A 15359-nucleotide genomic window follows, 5' to 3' on the forward strand; every position below is an offset into this window, starting at 1 on the left:
AGCAGTTGGCCCCTCAAGGTCCTGAAAACCTTGATTCCAGATTCTTTGGAGACTTGCACTGTTCCTAACCCCCACTAATTAAAAAGTATACAATTAGCTTTCCTTACAAACACAGTATAGCTCTTTCTGCCCACAGGTCCTGTCTCATAAATAGGGAAGCGGTTAAGGTATATGCAGGAGAGATAGGAGACCCCTGACACCCTCTGAAACTATTCCTGGCAGGTGGAGATGCTGAGACAGAGCTAAACAAAAGATAAGGGAACAAACCAAGAGGACACAAGAATCTCAAAATAATAAAAATAAAAAACAAGCTTCCCAGTCAGTTCTCAATAAAAGACTGCCGCTGAAATCCCTCAAAGGCAACACATTAGGGTCCCTTTCCCACTCTAGAGAGCTAAAAAGCTCTCTATTTTCTTTCTGTTCTCACCTTCACTTAATAAACTTTCACTTCACTTCACCCTTTTGGGTTCATGAGATTCATTCTTTGACTCTGTGAGATAAGAACCCTGCAATCCTACAAAACTATTACTGGTAGTTCTCTTAAGTATTTGATTTTGAATATGAAAGTAGTATTTGGGAGAGATAAATTAGCCTGAGTTCAACTTTAATCAATGCTACTTTTAGATATTTATTTATTTTTTTTAAAAGATTTTGTTTATTTATTCATGAGAGACACAGACAGAGAGAGAGGCAGAGACACAGGCAGAGGGAGAAGCAGGCTCCATGCAGGGAGCCCGACGCAGATCTCAATCCTGGGTCTCCAGGATCTGGCCCTGGGCTGAAGGCGGCACTAAACCACTGAGCCACCGGGGCTGCCCTACCTTTAGATATTTAGAGAGACTATCTGACTTGACAGAATAGGATTTTTATTATAAAGGTAAAAATTATAAATTTGGTGATTATTAGTGAAGGTATGAATTTACAATTTTTAAGTATTGGTGGTCTCAAACAAAACTTTTAAAAGATCACTTAAGCAATACACTATCGTGAGAATACCGTAGATACCATGAATACTATGAATGTGGGTCAAATTTAAAAATTGTTCCACTATTAAGGAAGTAAATAATTATGGCTTGGAATAAATGTTCAAGTAAAAGAATCACAAGCAGAATCCAAAATGGCTGTATCTTAAGCAACCAAAATGGACAATAAAAAATATTCATTGGAAAACTGGAAGTCTAATAAAATAATAATACAATAGTCTCAATAGACATTTTGCTATTTCATTTATATCTATAGAAGTTTTTTTTTTTTTTTAATTTCTCACTGGGACTGAGGATTACCTAGTATGTAAGAATGGTCTACATTTAAGCTTATACAACATGTTAGGATAATTTACTTATAACTGTCAAGGAAAATCTAAGTACTTTCTAAGTACTTTTATTAACACAATCAAAGCACATTACATAAGGAAGGCAACTCAATGATTATTGGAGAGTCCATCTAACTCATCTTACAGATCTTTATGGCCCAGAGAAAAGTGACTCACTCACTGTCATTCACAGCAGTGATGGAGTTCCAGGTCTTCCCTCATTCAAGGGCTACTGGACCCTGCATGCCTTAGGAGTTATTGGACAGTAATTATTATGTTTGAGGTCTTTCCATGAAGACATAAAAGTAAATGTTAAATAAGTAGCGGTATGTCTGCTATTTAAAATTCAGGAAAGGAGCTTGACTGAGACATAGCAGAAGGAACCTAGGCTTCTCTCTTCCCTCAAACACAACTAGTTAACTATCAAATCATTCTGAATATACAAGAAACTGACCTGAGGACTGGCAGAATAAACTCCACAACAAAAGGGAGAGAAGAGGCCACATCCGGGAAGGTAGGAAGCAGAGATGTGGTTTGGGGAGAAAGGGATCATGCATCACAGGTGCAGTGGAGGGGAGGGAGCCCTGGTTGCACAGAAAGGTGAGAGAGAGGGGAGCACACAGAGAAGTTCACAAGGAGAATACTTCCCCAAAGCCACTGGTTGGGAAAATGAGAGGGGATGATTTTTGTGAGTTTTTACAACCAGCTGGGCTCAAAGACTGCAGTTTCAGAGGACTTTGGGATTTCCTGAGATAGAGCCCTGAGGGCATCACCCTATACCTGGAGAGATGGCAGGCAAACAGCCTGAGAACAGAGAGCTCATCTGAGAATCACCTAAGGCCCAAGAGGGAGAGACTGTTCTCTCTTCTTTGAGCACATGTGTTGAGAGGTGGCATTCACAGAGACACCTCTCCTCCTCTCTGGAGAAAAAAGAGCCAGCAGTTGCCGTTACCCCCCCCCCCCAGCATAGGCAGAGACACCTCCTGAGAGCTTCTTGCCCCCAACTGGCTCTTTAGCCTACTTGCTCCAAATCCCATTCCTCTGCATTCTATGCAACTGCCCTTCTCAGTCAAACCTGCATGTCTTCCAGCAGCGAGACTCTCCTCCAGAAAACCAGAACAGGCTCCTGTCATAGCACTTCCCTAAAGTTTGGAATTTTAAAAGTCTGCACGCTTAATGTCCACAATAGCCAAAATACGGAAAGAATCCAGATGTCCACCAACAGACAAATGGATAAAGAACAGGTGGTGGGGATCCCTGGGTGGCGCAGCGGTTTGGCGCCTGCCTTTGGCCCAGGGCGCGATCCTGGAGACCCGGGATCGAATCCCACATCGGGCTCCCGGTGCATGGAGCCTGCTTCTCCCTCTGCCTGTGTCTCTGCCTCTCTCTCTCAATCTGTGACTATCATAAAAAAAAAAAAAAAAAAAAAAAAGAACAGGTGGTGGTATATACAATAGAATATTGCTCAGCCATCAAAAATAATGAAATTTCACCATTTCCAGCAACATGGATGGAACTAGAAGGTATTATGCTAAGTGAAATAAGTCAGCCAGAGAAAGACAAATATATGATTTCATTCATACGTGGGATTTCAGAAACAAAACAAATCAAAATATGGGAAGGGAAGGAAAAATAAAATAAGACAAAAATCAGAGAGGGAGACAAACCTTAAGAGACTCGACAACAGGAAACAAACTGAGGGTTGTTGGAGGGGAGGTGGGTTGGGATGGGGTAACTGGGTGATGGGCATTAAGGAGCCCACTTGATACAATGAAAACTGGGTATTATATGCAAATGATGAATCACTAAACTCTACCTCTGAAACTAATACTACATGTTAATTAATTGATTTTAAATATAAATAAAATAAAAGTCTGTATGCTTGCTGGAAGAGAGTCCAAAGTGCACTGTACTGCTCCAGGCAGACAAGCAACACAGAGAAAGTATGATAATGGTGATCTGAAAAATTTTAAACTCGTGAGGAGGGGAGATTATTTACTCTTCTGGAAGTGGTTCCCTGAGAGTGGTAAGCACTGAGACTCCTCTCTGGGGATAAAGGAGCTAGTGGCACCATTTCCCTTCCCAGCCTCTCAGTATAAGCAAGTTTTAGTAAACAGCACAGTGCCAATACTGGCTGACTAACCTGTTTATACCAAGTCCCAACCTCCTGCACTCTGCTAGTACCATTTTCTCAGGTAAGTGTGCCTAAGTCCCAGCAAAGAAGGCCTCTTCCCCATAAGACCAGCAGAAAATCTTACAAATACCACATTTCCCAAACAGAGTTCTGCAAGGCTTCAGTTCTAGCAGATGTAGCATCAGGTCTAATTTAACAAGCAGAACAGAGCACACCTAGTTAAAACTCGCCATATTCAGCCTAAGGACCAAACAATCCCCACTGCAGGCAAGGAGAGCCTCTGCAGATGACTGGCCTGAAGGATAGGGCAGCCAAAGCACAGCAGCTAAGTGAAACCCAGCACATGCCAGAAATACTCCCTCAAGCACCAGGTCCAGGACACTATATGACCTCTTCTTCATAAAGCCTTTACTCTTAGGAATAGGACACATAATAGGCTTTTCAAACACAAACAAGAAGACAGAGACTTAGATAAAATGCCAAGATAGAGTAATTCATCCCAAATGAAACAACAAGAAAAGATCATGGCCAGAGACTTATTTGAAATACATAAATATGCCTGCATGGGGGGCAGCTGAGGTGGCTCAGCAATTTAGTGCCGCCTTCAGCCCGGGTGTGGTCCTGGAGATCAGCGATCGAGTCCCACGTCAGGCTCCCTGCATGGAATGGAGATGGAGCCTGCTTCTCCCTCTGCCTATGTCTGTATCTCTCTCTCTCCTTCTCTCTCATGAATAAATAAATAAAATATTTTTAAAAAATATAGAGACTTCATGGAGGCCCTTACCACACAGATAAAAGCTAATTACCTGGAATAAAAATGCAATAACTAAGATTTTAATCAGACAGGATATAATGACCAGAAGGATGAAGCAGCACAGAAACAAATAAGTGATATGGAAGACAGAACAATGGAAAATCATGAAACTAAACCAAAGAGAGAAAAAAGAATTATGGATCATGAGACCAGACTTAGGGAACTCAGTGGATTCATCAAACATAAATACACTTATAGCATTGGAGTCCCAGAAGAAGAGTGAACATAAGGTTTATTTGAGGAAATAATAGATGAAAACTTCCCTAATCCAGGGAAGGAAAGCGATATCCAGATCCAGGAGACAGAGAGAACTCCTATCAAAACCAATAAAAGTAAGCCAACACCAAAATATATTATAAATTTGCAAAATATGGTGATAAAGAAAAAAATCCTAAAAGCAGCAGGACAAAAGGTCTCTAACATACAAAGGAAGAAGACCCATAAGGCTAGCTGTAGATCTCTCCACAGAAACGTGACAAGCCAGAAGGGAGGGACATGATAAATTAAAAGTGTGGAATAGGAAAAATCTGCAGCCAAGAATGCTCTATCCAGCAAGGCTATCATTCAGAATGGAAAGAGAGAGAGTTTCCCACTCAAACAAAAACTAAAGGAATTCGTGACCACTAACCCAGCCCTGCAAGAATATTAAAGGGAGCTCTTTGAATGGGGAGGAAAGACCAGAAATGACAAAGACTAAAAAAGAACAGAGAAAGTCTCCAGAAAGAATGACAAAACAAATAATAAAATGGCACTAAATTCATACCTACCAATAGTTACTCTGAATGTAAATGGACTAAATGCACCAATCTAAAGATACAGCGTGTCAGAATGGATTAACAACTAAGATGCATCTATATGCTGCCATAAGAGACTCATTTTAGACATAAAGACGTCTGCAGATTGACAGTGAAGGGATGGAGAAACATTTCTCATGCATAATGGAAGTCAAAAGAAAGCTAGAGTAGCAATACTGATATCAGACAAATGAGATTTTAATACAAAGACTTTAAAAGATTAAACAACTATAAATATTTATACCTCCAACTAGAGAGCACCCAAATATATAAAACAACTAATAACAAACATAAAGGAACTTACTGATAATAATACAACAATAGTAGGGACTTTAATACTCCACTTACAGGAATGGGTGGATCTAAGCAGAAAATCAACAAGGGAACAGTGGCTTTGAAAGACACACTGGACCAGATGGACTTAACAAATATATTCAGAACATTTTATCCTAAAGCAGTAGAATACACATTCATTTTGAGTACATATGAGACATTCTCCACAACAGATCACTGGGTCAAATTAAGACTCAACAAATAAAAAAAAATTGAAATCATACCATGCATGTTTTCAGATCATAACGCTATGAAACTTGAAGAAAACCATAAGGACAAAATATGTAATGACCACAGAAACATGGAGTTTAAAGGACATGCTACTAAAGAATGAATGGGTCAAACAGGAAATCAAAGAAGAAATAAAAAAATACATGGAAACAAATGAAAACACAGGGATCTAACACCTTTGGGATGCAGCAAAAGCAGTCACAAGAAGGATATACCAATACAGACCTACCTCAAGAAGCAAGAAAAATTTCAAATAACCTAACCTCACGCCTAATGGACCTAGAAAAAGAACAAATGACGCCTAAAGCCATCAGAAGATGAGAAATACTAAAGACTAGAGCAGAAATAAATGATATAGAAAAAACAACAGAAAAACGCAACCAGGAGCTAGTTCTTTGAAAAAATTTTTAAAAATTGGTAACTCCCACCCAGACTTATCACAGACAAAAGAGAAAGCTCTCTAATAAATAACAAATGAGAGAGGAAAAACAGCAACTGACACCAAAGAAATACAAATTATAAGAGAATAGTATGAAAAACTATATGCCCACAAATTGGACAGCCTGGAAGAAACAAATTCCTAGAAACATATAAACTACCAAAACTGAAAAAAAAAAAAAGATCATGTCCAATAACCGGCACAGAAATTGAGTCAGTAATCAAAAATCTCCAAAAAACAAAAGTCCAGGGCCAGGGGGCTTCCCAGAGGAATTCTAACAAACACTTAAAAAAGAGTTACTATCTACTCTTCTCAAACCATTATATAAAACAGAAATTGAAGGAGAACTTCCAAATTCAGTTTATGAGGCCAGCATTACCCTGATTCCAAAACCAAACTAAGACTCCACTAATAAAGAAAACTATAGGCTGATATCCCTGATGAACATAGATTAAAAAAAAATTCTCAACAAAATACTAGCAAATTGAATCCAACAGTATGTTAAAAGAATCATTCACTAAGATCAAGTGGGATTTATTCCTGTGCTGCAAGGGTCATTCAATATTTGCTAATCAATCAACATGATATACCATATTAATAAAATAAAGGGTAAGAATCCTTTTGATAGATACAGAAAAAGCATTTGACAAAGTACAACATGATAAAAACCCTCAGCAAAACTAAGGACAGAGGGAACAAACTTCAACATAATAAAGGCCATATATGAAAAACCCACAGCTATTATCTTCTTCAAAGGGGGAGAAATAGAGCTTTTCCTCTATGGTCAGGGATAATATGGGGATGTCCAGGGGAATCCCTGGGTGGCTCAGCGGTTTAGCGCCTGCCTTCGGTCCAGGGTGTGATCCTGGTGACCTGGGATGGAGTCCCGCATCAGGCTCCCTGCATAGAGCCTGCTTCTCCCTCTGCCTGTGTCTCTGCCTCTCTCTCTCTCTCTCTCTCTCTCTGCATCTCTCATGAATAAATAAATAAAATCTTAAAAAAAAAAAGATGGGGATGTCCACTCTCACTACTGTTATGTTACTCAACATACTATTGGAAATCCTAGTCTCAGCAGACAGCAAAAAGGAATAAGAGGCATCCAAATCAGCAAGGAGGAAGCCAAACTTGGACTAACTGCAGATGACATGATACTGTATATAGAAAACCCTAAAGACTCCACTAAAAAATTGCTAGAACTGATACATGATTTCAGTAAAGTCACAGGATAGAAAAACAACATACAGAAATCTGTTGCATTTCTATACACCAATAATGAAGCACCAGAAAGAGAAATTAAAGAATCTATCCTATTTATAATATTACCAAAACCCATAAGATATCTAGGAATAAACATAACCAAAGAGGTAAAACATCTATGCAACATTTATGAAAGCAACTGAAGATGACACCAAAAAAATGGAAAAACCTTCCATATTCATGGAGTGGAAGAACAAATATTGTTAAAATATAACCAAAACAATCAAAATACCAACAGCAATTTACATAGAATTACAACAAAGAATCCTCAGATTTGTAGGAAACACAAAAGACTCCAAATAGCCAAAGCAATCTTGAAAAAGAAAAGTAAAGCTGGAGCGGCACCTGGGTGGCTCAGTGGCTGAACATTTGCCTTTGCCTCAGGTCCTGGGATGGAGTTCCACGTGAGGCTCCCGGTGGGAAGCCTGCCTCTCCTTCTGCCTATGTCTCTGCCTCTCTTTCTCTGTGTATCTCATGAAGAAGTAAATAAAATCTTTTTTTTTAAAAAAAGCTGGAGCATCAGAAATGGTCTTCAAGTTATATTACAAAGCTGCAGTCATCAAGACAGCATGGAAATGGCATAGACACATAAATCAGTAAAACATAATAAAAAATCCAGAAATAAACCCACAACTATATGGTTAACTAATATTTGGCAAAGCAGGATAGAATATCCAATGGAAGAAAGACAGTATCTTTAACAAATTGTACTGGGGAAACTGGATAGCAGTATGCAGAAGTCTCAAACTGGACTGCTGTCTTACAACATACAGAAAAATAAATTCAAAACGGATTAAAGACCTAACTGTGAGATGGGAAACCATTAAAATCCTAGAGGAGAACGGAGGAAGTAACTTACTTGACGTTGGCTGTAGCAACTTCTTACTAGATAGGTCTCCTGAGGCAAGGGAAACAAAAGCAAAAATAAACTACTGAGACTTCCTCAAAATAAAAAAGCTTCTGCACAGCAAAGAAGATGATCAACAAAACCAAAAGGCAAATTTCAGAGTGGGAGAAAGTATTTGCAAATAACATATCTGATGAAGGATTAGTATCCAAAATATTTAAAGAACTTATCAAACTCAACCCCCAAGAAACAAATAATCCTGTTAAAAAATGAGAAGACATGAGTAGACATTTTTCCAAAGAAGACACACAGATGGTCAAGACACACATAAAAAGATGCTCAACATCACTCATCATCAGCAAAATGCAAACCAAAACTACAATGAGATATCACCCTATACCTGTCAGAATGAGTAAAATTAACAACATAGGAAACAAGAGCTGTTGGTGAGGATGAAGAAAAAGGGCAAACCTCTTACACTGTTGGTGGGAATGCAAACTGGTGCAGCCACCCTGCAAAACAGTATGGAGGTTCCTCACAAAGTTAAAAATAGAACTACCCTACAACCCAGCAATTACACTACTATTTTTTTTTTGCCCAAAGCAAAGAAATATACTGATTCAAAGGGATACATGCACCCCAATGTTTAAAGCAGCATCATCAATAATAGTGAATTAATGGAAAAAGCCCAAATGTCCATGGATCAATGAATGGATAAAGGTGTGTATATACGCGTACTCATCCATCAAAAAGAATGAAATCTTGTTGTTTATGATGACATGGACAGAGCTAGAGACTATTAAGATAAGTGAAATAAGTCAGTCAGATAAAGATAAACACCATATGATTTCATTCACATGTGGAATTAAAGAAACAAAGCAAATGAACATAGGCAGGAATAAAAGAGAGGCAAACCCAGAATCAGGCCAACTACAGAGAACAAACGGATAGTTACTAGAAGGGAAGTGGGATGGGTTAAACCGGTGATGGCTATTAAGGAGGGCACTTGTGATGAATACCAGGTACTGTATGTGATGAAATCACTAAATTCTATACCTGAAACTAATATTTCACTTTGTTAACTAGACAGAATTTAAATAAAAATTTGGGGAAAACAAAACAAAACAAAACAAAAACATTTATACCTTAATGAAAATAACAAAAACCAAACAAAAATAACTAAGAATCATATTTGACTCCAGTAGATCCAGAACAATCGTCTTGATAAGGGCCTAGGATGAATTAAGATCTAAAGCTCCACCCTATCTTAGAACACTGGCTAAATCCTGAACTTCACAGATCAGTGTTTCTTAGTGTTATCTATGGGCCACCTACATTAGATTCATTTGGCGTGTTCCTCAAAACTGCAAATTCCCTAGCTCCATTCTAAACAAATTATACAATTTTACTCTCTGGAGGTGAGGCAGAGAAATCTCTTTAAAAACAAAACAAAACAAAAAGAGAACTAGTTTCCCCAGTGATTCTTAGGCACATTAAAATTTGAAAACTACCAACATTTCATCTTTAGAACCTTAGCCCTATGCTATCTGTTGGAACTGAAATCTGTAGCAGATCTCTCTCCAGAGTTTATAATAAAGACTACATCAAAGTTAAGGTAAATGTAACCTTTAGTTGAACACATGCTATTACTATAACTAATGTATTCATTTGTTAAAAAAAGAAACGTGAGCCATCTAAATTCTTCATGTCACTAAGAGTAAAAAGTAAAACTGGAATTGGGCCCCAAAAAGGTAAAAGGATCTAAGTAAATAATAACCAAAAAAACAATTCACTATCTGGCTTTCCATTATGGGAACACACTCATGCTTCAAAATCAATGTAGAAGGAAAAATGACTCAAGGTGGCTTAAAAACAATTCCTTCATGAATCTCCACACCTAGTATATGAATATCCTGGGACTTCAAGGATAGTGAAAAATCTATATATTATCATTTTTCATTTATGTGGTACCTTTGAATTAATGTGCTAAACATACTTTACAAGCCTTTAAACTATCTCTATATTATCTTATACTAGAGAATTACTTTCTAAGGTAAATTCACTGCCTAAATATTGAATGTTCCAGACTTGAATTTTTTTTCCACCATCTCTCAAAATACTAGTTGTTTGTATTATAATTAGTCTATAGGAAATTATGACACTCAGACTATACAAAATTACTGTAAAATGAAACAGCTTATATTTTTAAACTTCCAGTTCACAACATTATTTTATGGCTTGAACAATACTACTTGTTTATATACTCCTAAAAATAGTCATACCAGAGATATAGGTTAGTAGATGCTTACCAACACATAACTAGAAAGAGAAATACATAGCAATTTAAACAGCTCCTAAAACTTAAGATAGTTTTAATTTAAACACAGAAATCAAAGAGTACTACTTAGTGTAATTCAGACAAGGGCATATCTTAGTAACCAAATAATAAATCCTGGAAAAATATAATTGAAATATAAAAACACAGACATAAATAGATAGTGCTTGACATTTTTTTAATTTTTTTATTTTTTTTTGCTTGACATTTTTTAAAAGCAGGTACATTCTTATTTCAATCCAAAACTGGTCTGTAGGCCTAATATGATTGTATAAGAATTTATCCTCAGATAACAAGGCAGCATAGTTTATGACAACAATCTACCTAAAAAATCATTAAATTATTTTCTCTTAGGAGTGACATGCATTATCAGCAGAGATTAATCTGATGAGTCTTTAGATGAGCTCCATTTTTAAAAACGCAATAACAGAGGGCTTTGTTATCATCTGATAAAAATCAATTAGAGGAGATAAGGGCACAAGGAAAACTAATATCACTCAACACCCACCCCTGGCAACTGAAATGATTTGTCTTCCAAGCTTGGATGACCAGGAGCTATAGTTATATTGCAGGGAAATTAATTTAGTTTCTCCATTCTGAACTTACTTTCTTTGTTCTGGAGGATCTAAATACAAATTACTTTTAATCAAGGTTGATATGATATTAATACCAAGGAGGATCTTTGAAGAATCATTTTTTTAAAATTGACTTTAGCATTTTTCACCTGTGCTTGGGGTGTAATTATAGGAACATAACTTATATCATCCTTACTTTCTGGATTCCTTGTCCACAACAAGGCACTGTACTGAATGGCGAAGACAATAGATTCCACCAAACACTGCACACATCCTAAGAAGAGAATATGAAAGTGTGAATTAGGATTGAGTTGAAAATTAAGGTAGCAGTATTTTCTTTGAAATATCTTACATTTAATAACTGATCTTACAGAAAAATAATTTTGATAACTTATTTTCTGTCATATTAAGAATCCCTCAGAAGATTAGTTTTGATGCAAGAGGTACCGTACTAATAATACAATGTGCAAGCCTAGAATTATGATCGAGCCAAAAGTATCTCCAAGTGAAGCTCAGCTATTCCCCCAAACCACTTACCACCTAAGATACACAGGCTACAAATATCCTCAAGAGGTAATGTCTGAGACTACCAACAGAAGTGATCACAGAGGGGCACCTAGGTGGCTTAGTCTGTTGAACACCTGACTCTGGATTTCAGCTCAGGTCATGATTTCATGCTCCTGGGATTGAACCCTAAGTCAGGCTCTGTGCCCAGCAGGGAGTCTGTTTGAGACTCTCTCTCCTCTCATTCAGCCCTTCCCCCACTTATGTGAGCTCACTCTCAAGCTTGCTCTCTCTTTGTAAAATAAATAAATAAATCTTAAAAAAAACAGAAGTGACCATAGAGAAGTGTTGAGGAGGAAGCAAGCAGGGAAGACTCTGGGAGACTCCTGGGGATTTTGCTTACCATAAAAGTAAGCAAAAACTATACTGGGAACTGAAAACTGGAGCAGTAAGCACATGAGCTAATGCTGCAGAAGTTCTAAGGAGTTTGCCTATCTCATGAACTTAAGGGCTTGGGTTTTAATGCTCACATGGGGACAAGAGAGGACTTAGAATCCAAATAAGGCAGAGAGTAGAAGATGAGATATTCTCATCTCAATGTCTGGATCCTTAACTACACTTCAGTGAAAAGGTGATGGTGGGGGGAACCCACAAGAGGGAGAAAACAAAAAATGTTTTATCTAAAGACCCAGGTGAAAGAAGATTATACCTCTGTATTTATAACCAGTGGTCTGTCCTCACACAGGCTATGGGTTTGAAATTATACTACATGATCCAAGAGAACCCTTCACCAATAAAATACCATGAAAGAAAAGTGGCTCTGGTCAGTAGCACCTCTGAAGACTTGGTGGAAGCAATTGCTGTAACTTTCTGGAGCCACATGAAAGTGCCACAGATAGAGTTCCCTTATGATATGTTTATAATCTAAAATTATATAACAGATGAAGAAAAATATCTTACCCTGAGTGAGGATTAACAACACAATAAATGGGGTGGGGTACCTGAAGTACAGGCAGTCTTGTGGGGACTGCACCCTTTAACTGCACAGTTGGCTTAACCTCTCACATTGTATAATGGGATACTATAAACAATTTAAATGAATGAACTACACGGATAAATGGCAAAAAGACAAAAATTGAGTGATAATAGCAAATTGGGAAGAATATACTCAGAGTGATATCATTTATAAAAAGTTTCAGAACTTCATATGCAAAATACTACTATATATAATTTATGGATATGTATATATGCAGTAAAAGTGCAGAAACATTTAAGGGAATTATAAACACCGAAATCAGGATAGCAGCTATCTTTGGGAAGAGAGGGAGTAAACATTACACTGGAAGTTTCAATTGTTCAGTTTCTTAAAAAAATGTATCAAGGGGCACCTGGGTGGCTCAGTCAGTTAAGCGTCTACCTTCGGCCCAGGTCATGATCCTAGGGTCCTGGGATCTAGCTTGGGGATCAAGCTCAGGGTCGGGCTCCCTGCTCCGCGGGGAGTCGGCTTCTCCCTTTGCCCCTCTCCCCAGCTCATATGCGTGCTCTCTCTCTCTTAATCTCTTAAATAAAACCATAAACACACACACACACACACACACACACACAGAGAGAGAGAGAGAGAGAGAGAGAAAGAAAGAGAGCATGTGAGGGCACGCAAAAATGGCAAAATGTTAAGATTTGACAAAACTATGAATGGTTACATGGATGACCTTTATATTAGTCTGTGTACTTGAATATTTCATAACCAGGTTATAATGAAAAATATAAATGACTGGTAGAGATTAGTGTCATTCACGAAGTATGGCATTATACTACTATTATCATTCTAAGTTTAATTCATTTTACTGAACATGATCAAGCTAGTTAGGATAGGTAAGGTTAGATAATAATTCATTCTGGTACAGGATGGCCCACTAAAGATAAATAAGCTAAATTAGGTTAAGGTCCCAAAATGGACAGTCAAGTTAAAAAAAAAAAGTGAATCACACAGTCAGCATTCTCATTTGCCTAGGGATATCTTTGTTACATGAGTAACAGCATCAGTGTTTCCAACTTCCCTATAACAGCTATAACTAAGTGACCTACAATTTTTCATTTCAGTCACACTGGTCCATGTTTTTATACACACACACACACACACACACACACACACACATCAATCCTCACCTCAGGGAAAAACAATTTTTAGGTATCTTTCTACATTCCAAAAAAGGGGATCAAGTTCAGAATCAGGAGTTGTAAAAAGTTAAAAAAATCATAAAATATTATGCCATAGACTATTATGGTATTACCAAAAGTATGAGAAATCCACTTAAAATTACATTTTTTTACAAAGACCTCCTTTCATTATATATTACACTATCTGTGAAATACATTTCTACTTTAGTATATAATACTATTAAGCGTCTCTTCGAAAATTTATTTCTATTAAGAAAACTTCTATTAAGTTTTAGGGTAAATGAGGCCTCTGAAAAATACAGTTAAATATAAAATGCAATAGAGGCATCTAGAACTGTTTATTTTAGTAAGCCATCAACAAATTACCTCGTTTTCAACACGATTTAATTAATAGTGGACATATAATATATAGATGGCACACAAGAATCTAAAGAATGTTAAGGATTGGTTTGTGTGGATGATGATGAATTCTATAAGGGAAGAAGTCCAATAATCAGACACTGTCAGAATCCAACAAATTTCCTCTTTGTTTCAAATGAGGACAGGATGTATTTTGTCATCTTGGAAAGAATTACTTGATATCTACTGTAAATTTATGCAACTGCAAAAGTATGCATCTGCCTATGTATATACGTTTTTTATGCTTCTCATTGGCTTTTTTCCCCATTCCAATCATGCCTGTTAGGGAAAATATTTGTTGCTCACAATTGTTGCATTTGTTCTCTCTCACATCTGTGTCTTCCTCACATAGCTTCTGCCCAAGTGACAAAAATCAGTGGTTTTGTGACCAGCTGGACCCTAAGAGCTGACCTTTACTGCCCACCTGCTTATACTCACCAACTTCTGTCCCATATTTTTCCTTAAGTTCTTCTTGCCAGCTTATCTCATAACTCAGGCAAACAGAAACAAAAACTATTCCTAAAGCCATAGCGACTGCCTGGACAAGATCCCCAGCCAATCCATACCAGTTTGAGTGCAACCCCTGACCCTGACTTGTGTTTGTGAAGACAGACTATGGATGACTAGAACTAGAATGACTGACAACTACCTCTGCCTTATTATAACACTAAAATCTCTGCCCAATGAGGAGTAGAAGCCTCATTTACATAACATACACTGTGTGTATAAGCATGCTTCCTTAAGGAGCATGTCTGACCTATGCCTGCCTCTACAAAGGATGACAAGGCTTCCCTATCTAAAAATTCAGCTGAACCCTAAATAAAAGGAACCCATTCACCCTTGTTGGAAGAGTCATGGCTTTGGAAGTTACTCCCCATGATCTCCTTATTTGCTGCAAATAGTTTCCTTTGTGTGACAATTGTCCTGGTGTAGTTTCTATCTGTGACTCACCAAGGAGAGAACTCATGTTCAGTTAGTTGAAAAAAGTGCCAGGCAAAATGAGAAGATTGATGAAAACAAATTTTGGTTGAGGGACTGCTATTCGGTGGCAATGAGTCACTGAGGAAATATGTAAGAAACAGAATAGCAAGCAGTATTTGAAAGCTGCATTTTAAACTCAAATAGCAGACATTTATATAAGAAGTAGGGAATTACTTGAGAAATGGAGAAATAACAGTTGAATACACACAGGTCTTTGAGGTAAACA

General features: G+C 37.5%; 1 protein-coding gene across 3 annotated transcripts in view; it reads right to left on the bottom strand.

Annotated features, from left to right (window-relative positions):
- The window catches only part of CHM (CHM Rab escort protein), a 244230-nt gene that overhangs the window by 67357 nt on the left and 161514 nt on the right, over positions 1 to 15359 (bottom strand). For 2 of the 3 annotated variants that reach the window (XM_038587819.1, XM_038587821.1), the window contains exon 9: positions 11268 to 11345. The exons of the other annotated variant lie outside the window; for it this stretch is intronic. In XM_038587819.1, coding sequence (XP_038443747.1) covers positions 11268 to 11345 — 78 coding nt within the window. The remainder of the gene's footprint in view (positions 1 to 11267; positions 11346 to 15359) is intronic. 3 annotated transcript variants of the gene reach the window in all.

Source organism: Canis lupus, chromosome X, assembly GCF_011100685.1.
Source record: "Canis lupus familiaris isolate Mischka breed German Shepherd chromosome X, alternate assembly UU_Cfam_GSD_1.0, whole genome shotgun sequence".
NCBI lineage: Eukaryota > Metazoa > Chordata > Mammalia > Carnivora > Canidae > Canis > Canis lupus.